The sequence below is a fragment of the Papaver somniferum genome, chromosome 6, assembly GCF_003573695.1.
Source record: "Papaver somniferum cultivar HN1 chromosome 6, ASM357369v1, whole genome shotgun sequence".
In the NCBI taxonomy this organism is placed as follows: Eukaryota; Viridiplantae; Streptophyta; class Magnoliopsida; order Ranunculales; family Papaveraceae; genus Papaver; species Papaver somniferum.
This window is the reverse complement of record NC_039363.1, coordinates 68,207,806-68,231,262: the sequence shown is the minus strand read 5'-3', so window position 1 is coordinate 68,231,262 and position 23,457 is coordinate 68,207,806. Positions and strand designations below refer to the sequence as shown.

Genomic DNA, 23,457 nt, shown 5'->3' with positions numbered 1-23,457 from the left:
CCAGGATGGATTTCCTATGTCTGATAAAATAATTTCCATGCACTTTCCGTAATAATTTCTCTTCGTATTATTCCATTGTAGTTATTTCGAAGGTGAAAGTAGCATGAGAGAATTTCGTTAGGATGTCATTTGAGAAAAGTTCTGCCGTACCGAAAGATATTGGCAATTCCAAGCCAAACATAGACGATGAGTTCTTTACAATATCCTCCAAAATCAGGAAAAATCATCCCAAGTATGTGTCGATTCTTCTGACTGGTCCAGAAAGTGAAGGAGAGGCCCGGTCAGTTCGGCCTGGAGGTGTAATAAGGTTTTGTCTTTAGAGGAAAGAGTATTCTGCTTCTCCCATTGACTTTAAAATCTATGTGAGTTCGTTGTGTCCCTTTGAGAAATGGATGTGATTCATGATGAGCCAGGAATGTGTAAAAGCCAGTTTGACCAAGGCGCATATTATTGATGCTGTCGCGGCTTCCGCAGTGCTTCAAATTAGGAAAGATATTCCAGGCTTGGTTGATTTTATTTCCAGATGGTGTCCGGACACTCACACGGCCATATGCAGGTGGGGTGAAATGACTATCTCTTTAGAGAGCGTGGTTGTCTTGCTAAACATTCTCGTAATAGGAAACCTCGATGTCAAGTTATCTGCAGATGAAGAAGAAATGCGCGCCGCTCTGGTTACGAAATCAAAAGGATTCGTTCGGAAATAAAACGAGACGAGGTGCTTCTATGGCTGGTGGGTGTCTCAATGGTTTCCTGATGAGTTGGAGCCAAATCAGAAAAATAGTACACTTCACGTCGCAGCGTTATTGGCTCTTTGGTTACCCAGAGATATTTTCGATGACGACTCTGGTAAGAAGGAGATAAGACAGGAACTTATCAAGTTTGCCATAAAATTGGAAAAAGGTGTTGTTCTCCCTATTGGCGGATTGTTTCTTGGTTCTCTGTACACACACTTGGATCATCTGTTCGCGGACATGTGCACTTCAAATGGATACATGAAAGTGGATTCGTATATTCATGCCGCCTTTCTCCAAGCGTGGCTGTGGGAGCATTTCGAAAGGTATGCTCCAAAACCGTTGGCCGTACTTCCCGAGTCTTGGGGAGGTTCTAGGATACTGCGCTGGTCGAATAGGCGCCCAAAGATTGGTTCGAACCTGGTTGGATTCCTTGAAAACTCGCAAACGGTCAATTTCCGTCCATGGGCTCCGGTGCATGCATCCATAACTCAGATCAATACCTTTGCTCCTGCTCCGAGCATGTCTTTGTCTTCTGATAAAGAGGATATGAGTGTTAGAGAGATGGTGTTCATGCAAAGCTGCACGCCCGATCATGTGCCGTCTTTCTTTCGAGGATCTTGCAAAGAAGTTTCTTACAATATCGATACGGAGGCTCGGCATATGGGTTTTGACCAAGGGGTCCCACTCGTTCGTCAGCCGGTTGTTCCAGAAGACTCGTTGCCAACTGTTCTCGATGCTAGTGTTCTTGTATCGGGTAAAAGTCTCCCTTTTCCGCTCACGGAACGAAATCCATCAACAACCTCCAAATATAACATATTTTGGCAGGATGAGTTTCTTGCTATCCATGGATTCGTGAATGATGTGGTAGAAAACCGTCGCGGTAAGCCTTCTCTTGCGGTTTTAGCGGAGCACCCACTGCTGAGGGATCCTTCTTCGACCAAGCGAAAATCCGTTAACCCGAATGTAGATAGTCCCCAAGTGAAGGAGAGAAGGTCTAAAAGCTGTGCAGACGGTTCCCAGTCAGATTCGACATCCCTACTGACTTTCAATTCGTCTAATATGCGGGTACATATGCTTTTCCTCTTGATTTTAGTTGGATCGTGTATATCCTTGTTTTTTTTTCTTCTGAATATCCGTCTTTGTATCTTTCCCAGGATCTCAGCAGCGTGAACACCTTTACCAAACTTGCAAGTAGTCAGAAGACATCGTTTCTCGAGACGGAGGGTGGCGGTGCTGAGCCTATCCATGGTGATGGGGAACCCGAGAAGGATGGAAGTTTAGAGTCCAGTGATGGTGAGAGTATTTCTTCCGACAGCAGTGTTGAATCTTTCTCTAGTCGGTCTGAAAGCGAATCAGTAACTCTCCCGCATGTTTTTTCTTCTTTCCTCTCTTCCTTTCTCTTTAGAAAATATCTAATCCGTGATATCATAGGGGGAAGCCGTTTCTGAAGATGGCCCTGAGACGGAGACTTGCGTAGATACAGATTTGTCTCCAATTGTGACAGCCGCATCGGGCGACCTTGAAATGGATGTTGATCGAGATGAAAACGTCGTTGTGACTCAGACAATAGAGAGTACTCCAGTGGCCGCAGGAGCAATTGTCGTTAGGAATCCCTTGTCGGTTGCTGATGCAGTCGCGGGCGCCACTTTCAACCCTCCATATCTGGTTCCTCATCCGGATCATGTGTTGATCGGGGGATTTATCGTGCTAGCCAAACACGCGAAGCTATACACCAGGATATAGGAAAGCTACGGGCATATCGCCACGACCAAGAAAATTACTAGTCAATTTGCGTTGGTTAAGCGTGTGGAGGAAGCTTTGTCTTCGATTGACGACATGTGCAATGTGACTGATAATACTTTTTTTGAGGATGTAGTCTCGAGCTGGAGGTTCCATCGTGACACGTGTCTAAACTTCGAGTTCAATGTTCCTTGGTTCGTTGAAGGTTGAAAAGTTATTGGCCGAAACAGTCGAAGATCCTTCTGCGGATATAGGGAAGAAGCAGGAAGTGGAATTCGAAAAGTTGTCCAGGAAGCTGAAGTTGAAGAGGGCGGCTCTCCAAAGCACGAAAGAGGCTTTTGCCAAGAAGAGCAAGCCATTGTTGAAAAACTTTCCTTGAACGCATTTCTGTCTTCTGAACTTCTTATTTTAGTTTTTTTTTTTTGAAAGGAAAATGAAACGCCTAGTTTACGGTTTTGATTTCCTGGATTTTTGGTTTGATAGACAAATGTTACCTTGAGGGTTTTGGATTATTATTAGGAACGAACTGTTTTTAGAATAACGATACTTTTTGGTTACGCTTGTGAATGGTGCAAACATCCCAGGAAAGTCACTGAATCATGAGCATTGCTTGTCGACAGAGAGCATGAAATGAAACATAACATGGCTATTGGTTTCACAATTCCCGTGAAAACCTGAAGTAGTAAACCACTTATTTTGTCTAGGCAAGACTTACTCGGTTTTTGGATCTTCTTGTGAAAAAGGAATCTCCCGGATGTAAGACCGAGTTTTGTGGGAAACATCGCCGTGACTGTGAAAAGTCCCCAGTCATTCCTTGTCGTGTTGCCGATCCATGGGAGGATCATTTGATTCTAACCCCTCGGAAGTCCCCAGTCGTCCCTTGTCGTGTCACGACTGGTAATCGAGCCGCCTAGTAGCTGAGTCGTCGATTCCTGAACGTATCGTTTGATTTTACTGTCCTGATGTCTGGGTCGAGGTATGAGATCTAGGATTAAAAATTGACATTGTGACCGAAAGATCAACCTCCCACTATAGTCGCCAATTATTTGAGGGTGGAAACAATTTCTGCTGATTTTGGTAATTTCGGGTGTGTGGGTGAGAAACGAGTTTAAACCCTAAACAATGTACTGCAAGGGAGTACTTTAGATTCGAAAGATCAATATGTACAAATCCGGCCTAAACCAAGAAATGGCCGTTCCAGACTTGCTTCAGTCACAAAGTGAAGGAGAAGGGTTGGTTTTGGGGAGGGAAGCGAAGAGAGTGTTGAGACCAGAATAGTTGATTCTGGAAGAGTAGTTGTTTCACGACTTGTATCAGAAAGTGGGAAGCTAACAGATGGAAAGCTAGCAAATATTTTATGAGTGTTGTAACCTCCTGAACTGAACTTGTTGTTCGGTGGAAATAGGTAAGACCTATTTATAAAAATCGAAGTGAAACGTACTCTGGTCTCGTAAGAAATGGAAAACAGATGAGTAAATGGGAGGAGGTGGTAACCGGTAACGCCTGGAATTGATGTTCCATAAAAGAAAGCGTTTCACCATTACTCCATGTATTTACTAACCGCCTCATCCTTATGACAATGTCTTATAACGGGCCTAGTGTACGCCGTACGCTGTAAACCGCCAAACCAATACCCAATGAGCATCCCCCAGTTTGTGACATGTGTTGATGTCTCGAGTGTTTTCGTGGAAAACATGCAGCATGTTGTTCTTCGGCAAATTGAGCTTGGGAGACTTGACGGCTCGGTGGTGACCTTCGACGGTCGAGATTTTGCATCTTGAGAGGGAGGGTAGCCGTTGATTATTGCAACCCTTCGTTTGGTAGCCAGTGGCATGAAAGTATGGCCGGTACGGCTTTAATATGGCCTAGTTTAGGCGCGGCCAAAAGTTAGGGTTTTGGCTTTGTTTGGGCGCGATCAAACTAGGGATTGGCATCGGGCCAAAGGTTGCCATGCGTTAGCTGGTAACCTTGGACGGCTAAGATCTGCATCTTAGATGGAAAAGTGGTCGTTGATCTTCGCAAGCCTTTGTTTTGGTAGCCGCATAGGGAAGGCCGGCATGGTATGGCGCGACAAGGTGGTTGGCATGCCATTGGCACATGTGGCATGGCTGGAATGCCTTAGCGAGGTTTGGGCGTGGCCAAAACAAAGGTTTTGGTGTTGGGCCAAAGGTTACCATACGTTGGTTGGCGACCCTGGACGGCTAAGATTTGCATCTTAGATGGAAGGATGTCTGTTGATAGTCGCAAGCCTTTGTTTTGGTAACCACATAGGGAAGGCCGGCATGGTATGGCGTGGCAAGGTGGCTGGCATGCCATTGGCACATGTGGCATTGTCGGCATGCCTTGGCGCGGCTTGGGCGTGACTAAAACTAGGGTTTTGGCATTTGGCCAAAGGTTACCATGTGTTGGTTGGTGACCTTGGACGGCTAAGATTTGCATCTAAGACGGAAGGGTGGCCGTTGATTGTCACACGCCTTCGTTTTGGCAGCCGTGAAGGGAATACCAGCATGGCATGGCTTAGGTGCGGAAAGGTGGATGGCGCGGCATGCCATTGGCACATGTGGCATGGTCGGCATGCCTTGGCGTGGTTTAGGCGCGACCAAACCAGGGTTTTGGCGTTGGTCCAAAGGTTAACATGCGTTGGTTGGACCTTGGACGGCTAAGATTTGCATGTAAGATGGAAGGGTGGTCGTTGATCATCGCACGACTTCATTTTGGTATCCGTGAAGGGAAGGCCGGCATGGCATGGCTTAGGCGCGGCAAGGTGGATGGCGCGGCATGCCATTGGCACATGTGGCATGGTCGGCATGCCTTGGCGTGGTTTAGGCGCGGACAAAATAGGGTTTTGGCGTTGGGTCAAAGGTTACCATGCGTTGGTTGGTGACCTTGGACTGCTGAGATTTGCATCTAAGATGGAAGGGTGGCCGTTGTTTGTTGCACGCCTTCGTTTTGGCAGCCGTGAAGGGAAGGCCGGCATGGCATGGGTTAGGCGCGGAAAGGTGGATGCCGCGGCATTCCATTGGCATATGTGGCATGGTCGGCATGCCTTGGCGTGGTTTAGGTGTGGCCAAACTAGGGTTTTGGCATTCGGCCAAAGGTTACCATACGTTGTTTGGTGACCTTGGACGGCTAAGATTTGCATCTAAGATGTAAGGGTGACCGTTGATCATCGCACGCATTCATTTTGGTAGCCGCATAGGGAAGGTCGGCATGGTATGGCGCGGCAAGGTGGTTGGCATGCCATTGGCACATGTGGCATGACATGCCTTGGCGCGGTTTGGCGTCGCCAAAACTAGGGTTTGCGCCAAAGGTTACCATGCGTTGTTTGGCGACCTTGGACGGCTATGATTTGCATCTAAGGTAGAAGGGTGGCCGTTTATCATAGCACGCCTTCGTTTTGGTAGCCGCATAGGGAAGGCCGGCATGGTATGGCGCGGCAAGGTGGTTGGCATGTCATTGGCACATGTGGCATGGCATGCCTTGGCGCGGTTTGGCGTGGACAAAACTAGGGTTTGGGCCAAAGGTTACCATGCGTTGTTTGGCGACCTTGGACGTCTATGATTTGTATCTAAGATGGAAGGGTGTTCGTTGATCATCGCACGCCTTCGTTTTGGTAGCCGCATAGGGAAGGCCGGCATGGTATGGCGCAGCAAGGTGGTTGACATGCCGTTGGCACATGTGGTGCGGCTGGCATGGTTGGCATGCCTTGGAGCGGAGGTGCGGCTGGCATGGTTGGCATGCCTTGGCGCGGAGGTGCGGCTGGCATGACATGCCATTGGCGCAACTGGCATGGTTGGCATGCCTTGGCGCGGAGATGTGGATGGCATGGTATGCCATTGGCACAGTGGTTTGGATGGCATGGTTGGCATGCCTTGGCGCGGTGACGTGGCTGGCATGGTCTGCCATTGGCACAGTGGTGCGGCTGGCATGCCTTGGCGCGGTAGCATGAGAATTAGGGTTTAGCATAGATGATGTCAGTCAGTGTTAAGGGTTTTTCCGTGGAACATGACCCATGTAAAAAAAAAGGGTACCCCTGTAATTCTTACGTAGGCATGATGATTGATTCAATAAATGTGCTATGGTCATAGTGACGTCATGTCAGATGTACAGTTTTACGATTTTGACCCTAAGCTAAAAACCACCATCAACAACTGCACACTTGATTTACACGCTTGGTACCTTGATGACGGTACCATTATTGGGGATACTATGGAGGTGGCCAAGGCCTTGAGTATAATAGAAGCTGAAGGACCTAGCAGGGGGTTACACCTTAATGTTCGAAAAACCGAAGTCTTTTGGCCATCTCTTGATCCCAGAAGTACACTTGATGGTGTATTCCCCTCTGACATTGGTAGGCCTTCTAATGACGTTAAGCTTTTGGGCGGACCTGTGAGTTTGGATCCGAACTTCATTAGTGATATGATGTTGACCAGGGTGAATAAGACTGTTCAACTGATGGATGCAATCAAAAAACTCAGGGACCCTCAGAGTGAAATGTTATTACTTCGCAATTGCACTGGTGTGTCTCGTTTATATTTTGCATTGCGTACTACCAATCCAGCAGCCTTGCAACCTGCCACTGATCTTTTTGACGATCATCTACTTAAGTATTTGCGACTCTTACACTAGAGATGGTGCTGGGTTTGGTCATTTACAACAGAGATTGGATACTTTGCCTATCAAAGATGGTGGCCTTAGCATCTACACCATGGTGGACACTCATACCTACTGTTTCCTTGCCTCTCAGAATCAGACTGCTTCAGTACAGAAAGCAATTCTGGGTAGTTTATTCTCAACAAACAAAGGCTCTGCTTATCAGTTGGCTCTTCAGAACTTTATCCAGGTATGTGGATTACCTCCTTCTTACCGTGTCGATGATACTGCCCCCCTTCCATGCACTCCCTGGCGGTCACTTATTTTGATGCTGTTAAGAAGCAAATCCCAGACTAATTCTCTATGTCTGCAAGAGATTCTATTTTGTGGCAGTGTAACCGTATCAAGCACGCTCAGGATTATTTATTAGCTGTACCAATCAATGGGCTTAATCAGTGTATCGGGCCTAGACAGTTCTGGGCCGTACTTTGTTCTCGTTTTGGTATCCCACTATTTGTTGAGAATGTCTTATGCACTAGTTGTAACAAATCTATGGATATCTTTGGTGACCATGCGCTTCATTGTGCTAAAGATGTTGGAAGTAAGTTTCAACATGATCTTGTCCGTGATATTGTTGTTGATATTTGTTACAAAGCTAGTGTACCTGCTCGCAAGGAAGTTTCTCTTGGTATTCTTTCGGATGAGGATAAAGACTTGAGGCCTGCCGATATTCTTGTTCTCAACTGGGAAAACGGTCAAGATGTTTGTGTGGATGTCACTGGGGTCTCGCCCTTTACTGGTGATGGTATACGTTCTTTTTTCCCAGGGAAAGCTATTTCTAAGGCGGTTTCAAAAAAGCGTGCTAAATATTTAGACAAGTGTACTTCACTTGGTTATGGTCTGGGAGTCCTGGCTTTCTCTACTTTGGGGGAACTCGGTGAAGATACTTTATGTTTCTTTAAACGTCTTAAGAACTGTCTTGTTAATAATGACACTAGTAGTGGTTTTGGTAGTTTTATTTTCCATATGTTAGGCATTGCTATCCAAAGAGGGGTTGGTGCCCAACTTGTTCCTAGGTTGCCAACCGCTAGCTTTGTATGATTTATGTACTACTAATTAATAAATGCCCACGATATGAAACTATAATTGTTTTATGCTTTTAAACAACATTTTAACGCGAGTTTTTTTTTTACCAATTTTCTCGTTTTCATGCTTGTTATAACCGTGTTTTCTAGAAAAAAGATTATAAAAATATTTTCTTACAATTCTTTATTTTTTAAATTAAAGATTACAATTAAAACTTTAAAAATAAAAGAGTAACAGTATATTGAAAACGTTGTAACAACGTTATTAGACCCGTTATAACTGTTTTCACGCACGTTATAACCGTTAGATAAGAATTTTAGATCATAATTTTGTTTTTCTTTAACCGTTATAACGCTCGTTATTTTAAAATAACATATAAAAACACATTTCCCCCCCTAAATAACACATTTTTCGCCCGAAATACATTCACACCCGTCAAAACGCATTGTAACGGTCACAACCCAATGACCGTGACCTGAGCCGTAAACCGTTTTTCAAACGTTGGTTCAAACCCTCAATATTAGAGCTAACTTTCGAGTATTATAAGAGTTCAAAGTTTCATAGGTCCTTTAACTTGTGAGTATAACGTAAGGAAAACGGGGTTTAGTACAAAACCCGTAAAGGGTAGTGATAAACATGGTACTGCGGTAGTAATATGTGGATACGATGGTAATATATATCGTAATAAACACCGATCTGATATTAATGACCACAATTAACGGAAAAAACGATTCGATATTCGTGAAAAAACCACACATATCTAGATTCATTTCGTTCCTGTGATGATACCCTAGCAACCATAAACACCGGAAATATCGTAATAAACACCGATCTGAAATGAAGAAGTTTGTTGATACATTTAGGGTACATTGGAAGAGGTATGGATGTTCTATTATGTCCGATGGTTGGACAGATGGGAAAAAGCGACATCTTATCAACTTCTTGGTGAATTGTCCGAAAGGGTCAGTTTTCTTGAAGTCTGTGGACGCGTCAGATAGAACCAATGATGTTGATTTCATACGTGAGCTTGTAAAGGAGGTAATTAATGATGTTGGGAAAGAAAATGTGGTTCAGTTCATTACCGATAATGGTTCAAACTTTAAAAAGGCTGGGAAGGATTTAATGCTTGAATACCCAAATCTATTTTGGACTCCTTGTGGTGCTCATTGTGTCCAGTTGATGCTAGAAGAACTTGGTGACAAGCTTACACGAATCAAGACATCCGTCATTCTAGGTAAAAGACTTGTTACATACATTTATGCTCATTTTAAAGTATTGTTCTTGATGAGGAAGATGACAGGTGGAGACTTACATAGGTCTACAAAGACTAGATTTGCAACTCAGTATTACACACTAGAAAGTCTTCAAAAGTATAAAAATCCTTTACAAATGATGTTTGTGAATGATAGGTGGGCAAAAAGTAGATTTGTAAAAGAAAATGTTGGAATTAATGCACTTAAAATTGTTACAAGTAGTACATTTTGGGAAGATGTTGATTACTCTTGTAGTGTGTTGAAGCCTTTAGTTAAGGTTGTAAGACTAGTGGATATCGAGCGCAAACCTACGATGCCTTGTTTTTATGATGTAATGAGAATAGCAAGGGATCAATTAGAGAAGAATTTTAGCGAAGATTATGATACTTGGGCTGTAATTAATGCTTGCTTTGAGAAAAGATGGAAGAAAAACTTCAATCATGCTCTACATTGTGCTGCATATTATTTGAATCCATCCATATTCTACAATATTGAAACTTATGAAATGGATAGTAATGAAAAGTACATAGAAATCAAAAGGGGACTTCATACAACAATGAAAAGGCTTATACCCAATGAAGATTAGCTTGATCAAGCTACAAGTGAATTGAGAAAGTATGCTGATGCTGTTGGGATCTTGGGAAGTCCATCTTGCAAAAGAAGAAGAACCAAGGATCAACCTCGTAAGCTTATTTGTTCTGTGAGTTTAAAGTTAAATTACATTTCTGTTACATATCTTTTATAACTATTTTCTTTGTATTTATAACAGATGATTGGTGGATTACATTTGGAGGAATCGATGTGCCTAACCTGCAAAAATTTGCAATCAGAGTATTGAGTCTTACTTGTTCTGCTTCCCCATGTGAGCGAATCTGGAGCACATTTCAAAATGTAAGTATTCTAATCTTTTGCAATGATTTGTAATATTCTGAATATGCATAACAACTGGAGATATGATTGAACTAGGAAACATAACATGCTTGCAGACCCCTATGTTCTTATGACAACTATCTTTTGTATTTCAGTTGCACTCGAAAAAACGAAATCGCATAAAACAACAGAAGTTGAATGATAGTGTCTTTATCCAATATAATAAGAAATTGCAGCGTCGTTATATAGAAATCCAACAATATAACGACGATGATAAAGCAAATGATCCTATTTTCCTGGAGGAGCGTGATGACAATGATGAATGGTTGGACTTACGAAATTTGAATGACTTGGATGTGCTAGGTGATAATGTAAGTTTCAATGATTTGCAAGAGACAGTGGGTGAAGAACGTGAGACAGTTGGTAGTGGAGGTGCTTCTAGTTCTCGAAGCAAGTCTACTTTTCCAACCGACTCGGAGTATGATGGATATGATACCGATGAATTGATGTTGGACACTGAAAAAGGGCTACTCGTTGTTGCTGAGAATGACGGAGTTACTCAAGATGATGATATCTATGATTATTCAAATTATGTTGATTAGCACTGTAATGTTGTTGTTTAAGTAACATTTTAGACCATGAACTGAAGTTGTACTAATTTCTCTTTTAAGTAACATTTTAGATATGTTCTGGATTAATTAGTTAAGTTTGAATTGTTTCCATTTTTGTGTTTTTTTTTGTTGGATTGATCGTATTTCATTATATCATAATATATGTAGAAATTATATATATAAAAGTTGGAACCGAGATTACACCGAGATTTGGAAACGGAATCTCACCGAGACAACGTTGTACCAGTGTCTCGCTCGGGACCGAGACAAACCGGAATCCGAGATCGACTACATTGGTACTGCGGTAGTAATATGTGGATACGATGGTAATATATATCGTAATAAACACCGATCTGATATTAATGACCACAATTAACGGAAAAAACGATTCGAGATTCGTGACAAAACCACACATATCTAGATTCATTTCGTTCCTGTGATGATACCCTAGCAACCATAATAAAAGAGAAATCTCATTTCTCTTTGTCTAATAAGTTTGATCTTGTTTTGCGCTGATCACATTTCTAGGGCTTAACTTCAGCAAAACATTTTGATTGTTCCTGTTTGGATCTGTCAAAATGTTGTCCAGTAGTAAGATCAAATCTGTTGATTTCTACAGGTTAGATCCCTCCACTTTTTTTATTAGTTCATATCTGCTATGATTTTATCTTTTAGAACTTTGAATTTTGGTTGGTATTGTATTTTTGTCTGGCTGTTAGTTTTGTATCTGGTAATGTCATGTTTTTTCAGTTAATTTTGAATATATTTGACATTGATGACTGTTACAATTATATCATGAAACATGGAAATTTCTTTAGTATTCTAAGTCCTTAGTGAGGACTTAGGGTTTCAACTTTCAACGTAACAGAACTAAGTTATGAAACTTAACCAGATATTGTGTTTGTCATTTGGGTAATATGTAATAATTGGTATTCTGATTCTAGTTTCTCTAGTAAGTCTCCCTCATTATCCCGAAATGCTGGCTAATTAGGTCGGTTTAATTGGCATTGTGCCAGAAATTAAGAGTAGGATTTGATTGATGAGCTGCTCTGTGATAACACTTATAGTAGCTAAATACAATGTTAAGAACCTTGAACCTGACCAAGGTTAGTTCTACCACACAATACATAGGACTTCAGTAACTGGTCAATCTGAGAATTCTCTTTATGCATCTGTCTTAATTCTTCAGTAAGATACTGCAAACCTTACTTGTTGGAGACCCATAGCTCTAATAACTGTGCGCATGACATCTGGTTTTAACTACCTAAATGTACACTAAGCTGTATGAAAAGGCATAGAGGTTCAACAAGAGCTTCATGGGTTAAGTGTTTTGGTGTGATGTAAGAATAATCTACATAGCCAGGAGATCATCCTAACGAAATATCAGTTCATCTGCATGAGGCCACTACCAGTACAGATTTTTCTTACACAATATATTATTTGTTAAGTATTATGTTTTTACTTTTTATATGGTACTGTGTTTTTATTTTTTTATCTGGAATGTAGTATTGGTATCTGATTTTTTTTCTTTCTATTTTTCCTTTCTTTTTCCTTTCACAGGAAAATTCCCAGAGATTTAACCGAGGCGTCGCTATCTGGTGCAGGCTTATCTATCATGGCTGCCCTGTCCATGATGTTGTTATTTGGAATGGTAGGTTTTGCACTTGACATGTAGGTTTTATTATATTAAGTTTTACTCATTTCTGTCTATATATTTTCTTGATGTTGGTATTCATCCCCTTTCTTCGTTAGTTACATTTATAGAATTACGTTTATTCTCTTTTCTTGTACAGTTGGTGACTTCTGGTTCTCATGACCAGTATATTTGCTGAATAAATGTTCCATGATTTTCATTTTCCAGGAACTGAGTGATTATATGACAGTGAATACGTCTACCTCTGTTGTTGTTGATAACAGTTCAGATGGGGAATTTTTGCGAATTGAATTAAATATGAGGTATGTAGGGCTCATTTTTAGATTTTGAGTGTTTTCTAGTATTCGGGGTCTTTACATGTTCTTTTCACTTTTGAGCTAAAGTTAATGTTTTCTTTTGTTACTGGCTAATATCCTGTACAAATTGGATTTTTTCACTAGCTAACTTGCATAAATGATAAGTTTTGAACCATGGAATTGTATGTCTGACATAATGACACTTGATTCACACTCATAAATTTTCTTTATGTTTATGCTCGGCATATTCTACAACTATTCTTTATTCTTATTTTCTTGCTGTTTCTGTTCTCCCACTTTTAGTTTGTCAATTTCTTCTTGTAGTTTCCCAGCACTCTCATGTGAATTTGCTTCAGTTGACGTGAGTGACGTGTTAGGCACAGTAAGTCTCTTACCTCAGCCTTTTTCGTTATTTGTTTATTCGGCAAGGCTAGTAAGTCTAGTAATTGTAATTCTGGTCAACAGGTCTAGAAAACATTTATCTGTTTTGTATTTTTCTAGTTTGTGAGCTCCTTATTTATTCAATTGAAAGACTTATATAAGGTTTAGAAACCAAAGCTCTTGTTATATCCATCAGTTCTTTGACTATCTCCAATTGCATTTGTCCTATGCTTTCTTACCTCATTTGCTATTCTTAATGCATTATGTTTCTGAAAAGAAACCTGAGTCTAAGTGATTTTGTTTGCAGAACAGATTGAATATAACAAAAACAATCAGAAAGTTCTCAATAGATCCCAACTTAAATCCTACTGGTTCCGAGTTTCACCCAGGACCTATCCCAACTGTTACTAAGCATGGAGATGAAGCTGATGGAGAATATGGTGAAGGCTCTGTTGCACTAACTTCCGCAACTTTTGACAGATATACACATCAGTAAGTTGGTGCCAACTTATTTGACACATTTTCAGATTTATTTCTGTTTGGGTAGTTCTATCCGTCACTCAAATATTTATTTCTTGTTTACAGATATCCGATTTTGGTTGTCAACTTTTATGCTCCCTGGTGCTACTGGAGTAATCGCTTGGTAAGTATTTCTTCTCATAGTACTACTTCAATAACCTTTGTTCACTTCGATCCTGAATTTGTTTGATGATGCAATACAGCCTTGCTAATAATCACCTTGTGCTTCCATTGATTCGGACTTTTCTTATGATTTTTGCTCATTTGCTCAATTGCGATTCCGATAATTTGGTCCATAATTAACTTAGTTCATTTTTGATTGGAAGCTCTTTTTAAGTCTTTACTTGATAGAAAATTACTCGGTTAAATAACTCATTACTTCATTGGGTGGAAAATCTTATTAAATCTTTACTGCTTACATGCTAGAACGATGTCTGTTATTCTCCTCCCTCATTTTTAGTTCTTCATTTCAGAAACCCTCATGGGAGAAGACAGCTAAAATAATAAAAGAGAGGTGCGTAGCCTCTATTTTGTAAATAGTCATCGTCTCCATTACAAAAAATGCATTACCCTTGCTGTATTTGGTGGATTTCTCTTTTAATTTATTGTGTGTGTTTCCTATGTTTTCAGATATGATGCAGACTTGGACGGACGTATTCTCTTGGCGAGTGTTGATTGCACTGAAGAAGGTGATTTATGCCGGAGGTATTCTCCAAGTCGAGTGTTTCATATCTGACTGCTTGGTTTTTAATTGAACTACTCTTTAACATAATTTTTTTGATGGCTGTATAGGAATCATATCCAGGGGTATCCATCTGTTCGAATTTTTCGTAAAGGAAGTGATATAAGGTAAATTGCGGTACTATTAGTCTTTACATGAATAAGAGATTGAGACCTCGTGTAGTTGTGGAAATTTAGGTCGTTGCGAAGGCTATGACATCATTCTCTTTCTTTGGAAAGTAAACACATCTGTTTGTACCAACCACAAAAGTAACAGGGAGCAAGTCATCTCCTAATCAGAATTCTCACTTTCAAGAATGCTTCTTCTTTTTGTTATGGGTAGAATTAAAACATGATGTTGTAGGCTTTGTTCATAAGCTTTGAAATGACTTATGAGATTAACACGCTCTTGATGCATTTCTGTAATGAGATAGAGATGAGCATGGACACCACGATCACGAATCTTACTATGGAGAGCGCGATACGGAGAGTCTAGTCCAGGTATGCTTACATGATGTTGGTCATTGTTATCCGGCAGAAAAGTTCAAACTATGGCTTATAATAATCTCTTCAGATTAAAAAGAAAACCCCTAGTTGGTAGTGCTTGATTTGGATTTTTTTGCAGGCAATGGAAGCTTTGGTCGCTCCTATCCATTTGGAGGCCCGTAAGCTTGCATTAGAGGACAAATCTGAGAATGCAACAGCCTCTATGAAAAGGCCAGCCCCTACAGCCGGAGGTTGTAGAGTAGAGGGTTTTATACGGGTTAAGAAGGTAGGTCTGTGATACTAGTGTAGTTGATATGAATAGAAGAAACACTTAATTTCCCGTCGAGTAATTTCGTAATCTAGTAGCAGTTGTATCCTAGTTGAAATATGTTGTACTTTAAGGTTAGTGATTGCGTTGCTAATTTGCAGGTCCCAGGTAATCTTGTCATATCAGCCCGTTCAGGATCTCACTCCTTTGATGCTTCTCAAATGAACATGTCGCATGTCATCTACAATCTTTCATTTGGTAAGAAGATCACTCCAAGATTGATGTCTGAGTTCAAGCGGTTGTCACCTTATCTTGGTCGAAACATTAACCGATTAAATGGTCGACAATACATTACTCACCAAGGTGATGGAGATGCAAATGTTACTGTAAGTTAGTGCGACTATCTTTTCCCTTTTTGCTGTTATCTGTCCTCTTTAAGGAAAAAAGAAGAAGCTGTTATTGACATGTAAGAACTTAAATAAACTTGTAGCATTGTAATTGACTCAGTATTGACAAAGCCGATTTCCATTGAAAGGTTTCCGAAGCCTCCAGATTCTAAGTTAGAGAAAATAGTACTCCATTCGAAGTAATTTTAACGCTTTCTGTGACATGAATTTGCAGATTGAGCATTACCTTCAAGTAGTAAAGACAGAAGTTATATCCAGAAGAACTTCCTGGGAACACAAATTAGTTGAGGAATATGAGTACACTGCCCACAGTAGTCTAGCACAGAATAGACACATCCCTGTTGCAAAATTCCACTTCGAGTTGTCTCCTATGCAGGTTTGTTGAGCATCTAATCTGTGGAAGCCATTGAATTGCATTTTGTCTTCTCACCCAATCTCATATATTCTTTTCTTATTATATCAGGTCTTAATAACAGAAAACTCAAAGTCATTTTCTCACTTCATAACAAACGGCTGCGCTATTATTGGGGGTGTTTTCACGGTTAGACATATTCTCTCTCTTGTTCCTGCATATATCTGTTTATGAATTTGTGAGTCTTGAGTACTTTTCCTTGGATTTTCAGGTTGCCGGGATATTGGACTCTATGTTGCATACCACGATGAGATTGGTGAAGAAAGTTGAGTTAGGCAAGAATTTTTGATAGAATATGATAACTTTTACTGCGACAATAAAAACCTTAATTCGTTTTTTCTACCGGACCTTATAAAGTCTGGAGATTTTTCTAAGGAAATGCAGTATTCCATTTCCTTATAGGAGATGAACCACTAAAGCAGAACAAGTATTAACTGTAATATATGCTCAGTTGGTAGTATAGTAAATGATTTAGAAGTCTTCAAATTCGAAACGTAGGAATCATTTGACAAAGAAGCAACAGCATCAGGCTCTGAAACCCTCCGAGTTTTCAGTGCTCAAGTAGGTTGATCCAATCTCAACCATGTGACTGGGTGACCATTAAGTCCTTCCGGGTTACATGGTGTGATTTGGGAGACCTCCATTAAACCTATGTTTACATATTGGCGTGCCTAATGTGTTCATCTTGTTAATCACGAAGGACTGGCACCAATATTTTAAGAAACTTGTATATTAACAGGCAAGATAACTAGAATACCTTCCTAATGTCATATCTGACTATCTTGCCATGTTCTTGGCTTCGAGTATGGTAGAAAAATACTGCAGTTTTACTTTCATCCCAGCAATGGTTTAGGGAAGAAGATAAATTTTTACATTATTTGGTGATTGATAAAACAATGTCGAACTAGCACAACGGACAAGTAGCCAGGGCTATATTTTTGCAGACAATTTTTACATACAAAGTTCTTAATGAATAGCCTGAGCATTTATATTAGGATACAACATCTTGTAAGTAGAGCTCATAATGCTTGATTCTCGAATTTTACAAACAAATGCAATTAAGTGGATAGGAAGGCGCACCAAATGAATAGAAAGAAGCATTAAGCAAAAGGAGAAATGGTGTGAGCAAATGCATGAACTTGGTCACTTACAAGTCTAGGAGAACCGAGAAACCAACAAAAGCTCCAACCGAAACTATGAAGCTGGCAAACTTAACTGGAGATGGAGATGAAGAATACCGAGGAGATTCTAGTCCTGGAGGAGCTGAAGTAGGGCTAATAACAATTGAGTCTGTTGGTGGCGAAGAAGGAGACTCCATTCCATCAGGAGCTGGAACGATTTCAATTTCGCCAGGAGGAGGAGGGGAAGTAGAACTATCTGAAGGTGCAGGAGAAGGAGAATCTGAGATTGTCTGGTTCGAGTTCGAAGAATGGTCACCGCTTCTATCAGACATGACTACGACAATCAATTTTTCATTCTTGAGGCAGTTCTCTCTAATCCCACTTATGAAATGAAAAGGTCCAGACTGGTTGAACGTAAACACAGAGTTTCCATCACTGTAAGTTACAATGGGTGTCGCTGTATTGCAATTTGTGTAGTCCACATTGTTTACATGCATCACCAAATCATTATCTGGCTGGTAAACAAATACTACAACAAAAACAGAGAGTAATGGAATCAGAATATGAATTGAAGGCATTTTCGTCTGAACTATAAATTCGATTCATGCATTATTAAACCAAGAGAACACTGAAACCACCAATGCTAGTTTGGGTTAACTTACATAAAGAATCTCCAACTTGAAACCGATTCATCTCTGCCCATTGGTTGTAAGTAAGTGCCTTAGGATTCTCACTTGGCAAACTCCATCCCTTTTCTCCTCCAACCTTGAACTCAATTGCACCCACAGCTGAATTTTGAACCATTACCAACAAAACAACACTAAATACTATTAAACCTTGCATTAAGTTCTTCGTAACATTATTTCTTTGAAGCTCTAGTGATCTTGAAAAGGGTTTGGCCATTGCAAACAGGGCTAAAGAGAGAGATAGAGATAGAGGAATAAGCAGTCAGGTTTTAATGAAAGTGATGATGAGCTATTGCTTTTGTAGGCATTCTATTCATCAACTTTTAGAATGAAGCATACTTATCAAGCTTTTGCGTCTTTCTGTTATTCTTCTTTCCTTAACTTCTAGTCCAAAGCATAAAAGAAACAGCTTAGTTGTTCTGCATTGTAATTCTTCTGTTTGCCTCTACTTTTTGATCCCTTTCTTAACTTTTCTTTGATAATGCTAATATACTTTCCTTCATCATATTCAGAATATCTTTTCTCTTTTGTCTTAGGTTACATAACCCCATATTCATTTTCTTTCGGATGAAATGGTACAGTATGATAACATAATTTTATTTTTTATTTTTTCAAAATTGGATATTGACTTAGCTTAAGTGATAAGTTTTGAGTAAAATTATTTTTGAAGCTATCTATTTCTAGTTAGTTATGATAAATTTCTAGGAAGAGAACTTTTTTTTGTTTCAGGTTTGGAATAATTAGTACACGTTCTTTCAGAATGATCTAAGAACAGTAATGATCAGTGCATTTTGTTAATTTAATTATTTTAATCAAATTTGCTTCAAACCGAGGGAACAAACAGGAAAGCTCAGTTCTTTATTTGTAAGTAAAACACAAATGAATCTTCTGCTGGTATAGCGCAGCACTGGATGTCTACCACATAGACAAGCGAGCACATACTCATGTGGTAGTATCTAGTAATCATAACTTGAATTTGGAATAACAATTTGAATCAATTCTCTGTTGTAGGAATAAGATAGATATATTGCAATTGGTTTCAGCAACTGCTTTTATCTTGAATATCTTTAACAAGCTAGCTTTTCCGTGCAAGGTCGTTGATGATGAGAAGTTAAACAATCCAGCACCAACATCGTCCCAAAAACTTGGAACAAATACCATTTTGTCGGCGGTAACATCAACGTTCGTACTAATATTGTGTTTTGAACGCGCAGGAATATTATCTGCATCAATTGCTGTTTCAGCTATTTCGATTCCACGGTAGTAGACATAGGCTGTACCATTGTTATACTTGAAACTACCATAATTGCGATTGTTAATCGTAACTATAAGAGCTAATGTCGCGTTAAGTTCAAAGGCAGGAAAAAATCCAACCTTTATGTGAGTGAGGTGGGCCGGATGAGCAAACACTTCTGGTTGTTTAGGCTTCAAAACAGTAAAGAAAACGATAATAAGAACAACCAAAACAATTATCACCAAAAGTAAACTTAGACCACAGCATATTTTGAAGCCTTTCCTCATGATAATCCTTGTACTTTGCACTGATGAAAGTATAGTACTTAAGGTGATAGTCGACTGGCTGCGCTATTTTTTTTTATCAGAACTGTTTCTTATGGTAGTAAACCGAATCTATAGGATTGGAATAAGATCGTTCTTCCGAAACAATTTTTTTTTGACTCTGAGGGAGAAGAAATCAATGTGTTTGAGTTAGTTTGATGGGCATTTGGATTACTGTTGAGCATAAAAGTCAGTTTCTGGACGGCAACCATTCTGAATATGGGCTGACTTCCCAAGACATAGATGTCAATATACAAGACCAATTTATGAACCTAGCAAGTGGAAGAAAGGCTAAAAAAAACATCCCTTGGTGGAGATATTTCTTAACAAGCCGTTGCAAAACATATGCACCTCTGGAACTTGGTTATGGCCATCCTCTCTACCCACAAAGCCTTAAAAGACAAGATTGTCTGCAATTTCTGAATATAAAACAAAACTATCCATTAAAATGAAGTTAAGATTTGTCAGGTGGTATGAAGTATGAACTTGTATCCAAACTATAAAAATATAAGTGCAAAAGCTATTATCCCTACAAAGTCATGAGGAGTAATCTAAGTTTGCAAATAAAATTGAAACCATATGGGCAGAGCCAAAAGTCGTAGTCATCAAAGTAATAATAAATGTCCTGAAATGATCATCATCATCATCATCATCATCAGCTTAAATGATCCGTCATCAGCACAAAAGTGATAATAGTGAGGAAAATTACGGGAAGAAGATTAATATGAGATTTGTGAGCAGCTCCCGTGGGGAAAACTTTAGGAAGTGAACATTCTTCACCGTTGAAATACACCTTTGATGGGAACCCATCTCCTTTCACTATGTTTATTCCTGGTGTGTGCTTCTTTCGAAATGAGATCACTGATTGTTGCTTACCGGGCACTCGTGGATCAGTTAGTGGGTTTGTTCCATTTACCTCTCCCATTAAGTAAGCCAAACCTTCTAACCCTTGGAAGAAGATGGTGTTTTTAACTTGCGGAAGCTTCGTTGCATTGAATGAGTAAATATTCTCATAACCAGGATAGGCTACTTTCATTTCAATTGCAGCAAACCAATCTTCAAAGTTGATATCTTCCCAATTGAATAGAGTGACTCTAGCCGTCCATCCTTTTCTATAATCAGAGTTTATGTGCCAGTTCATGCTAACACCACAGTTATCGCCACAAGGTAACACTTTGGGTGAAGTGCGGTGCTTCATCTTTGCCCACGCTTTTGCTTTTTCTTCACGGTTAATGAAAGGAACAAGAAGAGCCTCTGGAGGAAGAAGTAACGGAGAAGCATTCTGATTGCAAGTATCTGTGTCTTTACAACCACAAGCACAAGTATTGCAAGGAATGACAGAGTCATTATAGAAGGCTGAGAAAGAAACACAACACCTTGAAGCTTTTTCCTTTGGCCGGGTAATGTTGCAGACAACTTGCCAACTGGCTACCGCTGTAGAATATGCAGCAAGACCAGTCGTATCTGGAAATTCTGTTGGCATTACCCTAATTGGAGGTGCACATTTATAATCTGGATTAAGAACACCATTGATTTTCCATTTTTGAGGAGGGAAAAAGGCAGTGCGGTTCATGTTAGGTGGTGTCTTAAAAACTTGTAACTGGAATATTGCTCTTGCTTTGCTTGGATCCATGGTGGTTGGTACCAGAGTGCCATTTTTGCAACAGTAAGGTAATTTCCCAACTTTCTCGTCATCTTTTCTATCCGGAGGGAGGTCGGCTATGACAGGTTTCTTCTCGCAGTTCATAACAGGAGTGAAATCCATATCTTTGTAGTATTTTCCAGCAGGACCGTAAATACATTCCGAGTAGTCTCTTTTATGGGTATAGGCTCCTCTCATTGAATATATGAATTCACCATTCATCCATTCCCATGTTAAGTTCCAATGATCAAGTCTTCCAAGTGGGTGATTGTTATCCATTGTAACTTGAGCAAGATAATTCCCTTCAAAAGCTTGAAGAACATCATAAACTATTGTAAGATCGCCGTTCTGACGAGGCATGTACTTTGTTTTCGTGATGTTGGCTTTAAATTTCGGGTCCGTAACACAACATACATACATTGAGCTTCCTGCGAAAGCAAAATCCAAGAACAAGCTTAATTAGCTGCCTTCACCAAGTCCATAGAGACCAGGCAGAAGTATAAACATAACAAATCAAAAAACTTAGCACTTCTTTGATCTTTCAAATCAAGTTGCTCTAGCTCTTTCTCGGATGCTTATTTGTATGGGAACCAAATTTGATATTCTGTCTCTCCCTTTTGAATAGTGACGAAGCATTTGGATATGCATATATGTTTTTATTTGTTTTTTTCCCCTTCCTTATGCGTGTATATGCCGTTTCGTTAGAGATTAATTATCTTTTATTAACCTAATAAGATAATATAAATCAAATGAATGTGCAAATTGTACTGACCTTTGCGGGTTGCTGCAGGACACTTAAATCCATCGTTAACCAAACGAATTGTTTTAGGCATTGGAACAGCTGGAGGTTTTAGTCCAAACTGTGTTCCTTCCAGCTGAATCTCTGCCTGAATTTGGGTTAAATCTCCTGCTGTTTCAATCGCTGTTTTTAAGTCTGCCTGAGGATAACCAGATAAGTACGTCCCATTCCCAACAAAAGCTGGTAAATCATCACCATCCATTATCACTGCTCCACCCGCTGAAACTAAAATCTCTTTATGTTGAAACCCTATGTACATTTTCCATGCCTTGAGATCTTTCTCTCCTGCATTCAATATTGTCGCAACAGATTTAAATGCCCAAGCTTGTGCCGTGGCATTCTTAAGATGAGGAAATTCTTTCTCTCTTGAAATGAAAACATATGATAGAAAGATCCCATTACAGTTGTTTTCTTCAGGCGGTGGAGCTGCGGCTTTTTTCTTATCAGCATCAAAATCATAATCCTGCCCTTCGGTTAAGGTGAAATGATATATGACTGATAGAAGCACGACAATAAACAAGGCTTGCCATCCCATTAAGTTTTTGGCTCTCATTGTTGATTTTTTTTTTTAAGTTTCAGACATTGAAGGTTCTTTTTTCTTTCTTGCTTTTTCTTTTCTAGAGGGTTTCGAAGTTTTAATGGAGATGATGATGAAGATGGCTGGAGATTTGTGAAGAAGAGCTAAAGAGGTAGGGTCTTGATGACACTGTAAATTGGTTTTCTTTCTCCAACTAATGAACACCCGTGGCTGTGGCCGCGTAACAAAACACGGCAACAGAGTGGGTGATTGGGAAGTGGAGAAGAACAAAGCAGAATTCCATTTGAGATTGTTTGAAGAAATTGTTAAATTTAGAGAAGACTTGGTCAGATTCATTCTCCTCCTCTAAATTACCAACAAATTTGGAGAGCCAAGGTGTTTTAAGTGGAATTTTTTTTGTAATTCGGTTATGAACCATGTTGCCCTTAACTGAATTCCAGTTCAACAATTGCCTTTTCCAAATAAATTACATTATTCAAAATTTCACAGTTGACACCACACTTCTTGTAATAATTTGTGTATCCTAATCTATTGGGAAACCGTAGGACCAATGTGATCAATGTCGTATCACCAAGATAAAACTATCTCGCTGAGATAATTGGTGGAATATCGAGGTAGCATTTAACACATTTTATTTCTTTTTACCTAAAAGGACAAATTTTATAAAAAATGTCATTGTATCACTATAAAAGATACAAGATAACAGAAGTTACATGGATGTATGCATCATTACATTCCAATTATATAACAAAGTTGACAAAGTATAACATGAGAATAAATCAGATTTCAAACCCTAATTGAACATCAGACACTTGACAATTGTAACTAGCTGATCCAAATCCTTGCTCACATTGTTATGAACTCTTGCATTTCTTTCATTCCAAACACACCACCAAATGGCAAAAGATAGAATACTCCAAATTTTCTTCTTCCTGTTTCTCTTATCACCGCACTCCCATAAGCTAGTTCTAACATTTTTAGCTAACAGCCAGTTGATTCCAAAACTATCAAGGAAATAAGACCACATCTTAAAAACAAATTTACAATGCAAAAAGAGACGCTCATTCGCCTCTAAGCATTCACC

General features: G+C 39.7%; 5 protein-coding genes across 5 annotated transcripts; 2 read left to right on the top strand and 3 right to left on the bottom strand.

Annotated features, from left to right (window-relative positions):
• Nucleotides 1-8,990: 8,990 nt before the first annotated feature.
• On the top strand, nucleotides 8,991-10,878 carry LOC113290888. Its single transcript, XM_026540476.1, has 3 exons — nucleotides 8,991-9,918; nucleotides 10,176-10,297; nucleotides 10,432-10,878. Exons 1-3 carry the CDS (start codon nucleotides 8,991-8,993, stop codon nucleotides 10,876-10,878), a joined length of 1,497 nt encoding a protein of 498 aa, XP_026396261.1.
• A 587-nt stretch (nucleotides 10,879-11,465) lies between these two features.
• On the top strand, nucleotides 11,466-16,523 carry LOC113287876 (protein disulfide isomerase-like 5-4). Its single transcript, XM_026536742.1, has 15 exons — nucleotides 11,466-11,506; nucleotides 12,448-12,538; nucleotides 12,749-12,843; nucleotides 13,162-13,219; nucleotides 13,526-13,710; nucleotides 13,804-13,861; nucleotides 14,211-14,251; nucleotides 14,368-14,442; nucleotides 14,530-14,586; nucleotides 14,892-14,958; nucleotides 15,083-15,229; nucleotides 15,373-15,597; nucleotides 15,833-15,994; nucleotides 16,082-16,159; nucleotides 16,242-16,523. Exons 1-15 carry the CDS (start codon nucleotides 11,466-11,468, stop codon nucleotides 16,317-16,319), a joined length of 1,458 nt encoding a protein of 485 aa, XP_026392527.1. The 3' UTR covers nucleotides 16,320-16,523.
• Nucleotides 16,524-16,978: 455 nt separating this feature from the next.
• Nucleotides 16,979-18,134, bottom strand: LOC113287877 (early nodulin-like protein 3). The gene is made up of 2 exons (XM_026536743.1): nucleotides 17,814-18,134; nucleotides 16,979-17,680 (listed from the first exon to the last, which is right to left on the bottom strand). Exons 1-2 carry the CDS (start codon nucleotides 18,052-18,054, stop codon nucleotides 17,178-17,180), a joined length of 744 nt encoding a protein of 247 aa, XP_026392528.1. The 5' UTR covers nucleotides 18,055-18,134; the 3' UTR covers nucleotides 16,979-17,177.
• A 477-nt stretch (nucleotides 18,135-18,611) lies between these two features.
• On the bottom strand, nucleotides 18,612-19,671 carry LOC113287875. Its single transcript, XM_026536741.1, has one exon. The coding sequence runs from the start codon at nucleotides 19,356-19,358 to the stop codon at nucleotides 18,801-18,803; it is 558 nt and encodes a 185-aa protein (XP_026392526.1). The 5' UTR covers nucleotides 19,359-19,671; the 3' UTR covers nucleotides 18,612-18,800.
• A 263-nt stretch (nucleotides 19,672-19,934) lies between these two features.
• On the bottom strand, nucleotides 19,935-22,638 carry LOC113287873 (COBRA-like protein 10). Its single transcript, XM_026536740.1, has 2 exons — nucleotides 21,809-22,638; nucleotides 19,935-21,464 (listed from the first exon to the last, which is right to left on the bottom strand). Exons 1-2 carry the CDS (start codon nucleotides 22,386-22,388, stop codon nucleotides 20,050-20,052), a joined length of 1,995 nt encoding a protein of 664 aa, XP_026392525.1. The 5' UTR covers nucleotides 22,389-22,638; the 3' UTR covers nucleotides 19,935-20,049.
• Between the last annotated feature and the right edge of the window lie 819 nt (nucleotides 22,639-23,457).

Bases quoted from the DNA above. Each gene is read 5' to 3' on its own strand.
- LOC113287875 (XM_026536741.1), bottom strand. From the start codon at position 19,358: ATGAGGAAAGGCTTCAAAATATGCTGTGGTCTAAGTTTACTTTTGGTG.
- LOC113290888 (XM_026540476.1), top strand. From the start codon at position 8,991: ATGAAGAAGTTTGTTGATACATTTAGGGTACATTGGAAGAGGTATGGA. The intron at 9,919-10,175 runs GTAATGAAAAGT...TATTTATAACAG, and splicing joins TGAAACTTATGAAATGGATA to ATGATTGGTGGATTACATTT. The intron at 10,298-10,431 runs GTAAGTATTCTA...TTTGTATTTCAG, and splicing joins TCTGGAGCACATTTCAAAAT to TTGCACTCGAAAAAACGAAA.
- LOC113287877 (XM_026536743.1), bottom strand. From the start codon at position 18,054: ATGGCCAAACCCTTTTCAAGATCACTAGAGCTTCAAAGAAATAATGTT. The intron at 17,681-17,813 runs GTAAGTTAACCC...TTTTTGTTGTAG, and splicing joins TCAAGTTGGAGATTCTTTAT to TATTTGTTTACCAGCCAGAT.
- LOC113287876 (XM_026536742.1), top strand. From the start codon at position 11,466: ATGTTGTCCAGTAGTAAGATCAAATCTGTTGATTTCTACAG. The intron at 14,959-15,082 runs GTATGCTTACAT...ATTTTTTTGCAG, and splicing joins ATACGGAGAGTCTAGTCCAG to GCAATGGAAGCTTTGGTCGC. The intron at 16,160-16,241 runs GTTAGACATATT...TTGGATTTTCAG, and splicing joins TTATTGGGGGTGTTTTCACG to GTTGCCGGGATATTGGACTC.
- LOC113287873 (XM_026536740.1), bottom strand. From the start codon at position 22,388: ATGAGAGCCAAAAACTTAATGGGATGGCAAGCCTTGTTTATTGTCGTG. The intron at 21,465-21,808 runs GTCAGTACAATT...TTGCTTTCGCAG, and splicing joins TCCTGCAGCAACCCGCAAAG to GAAGCTCAATGTATGTATGT.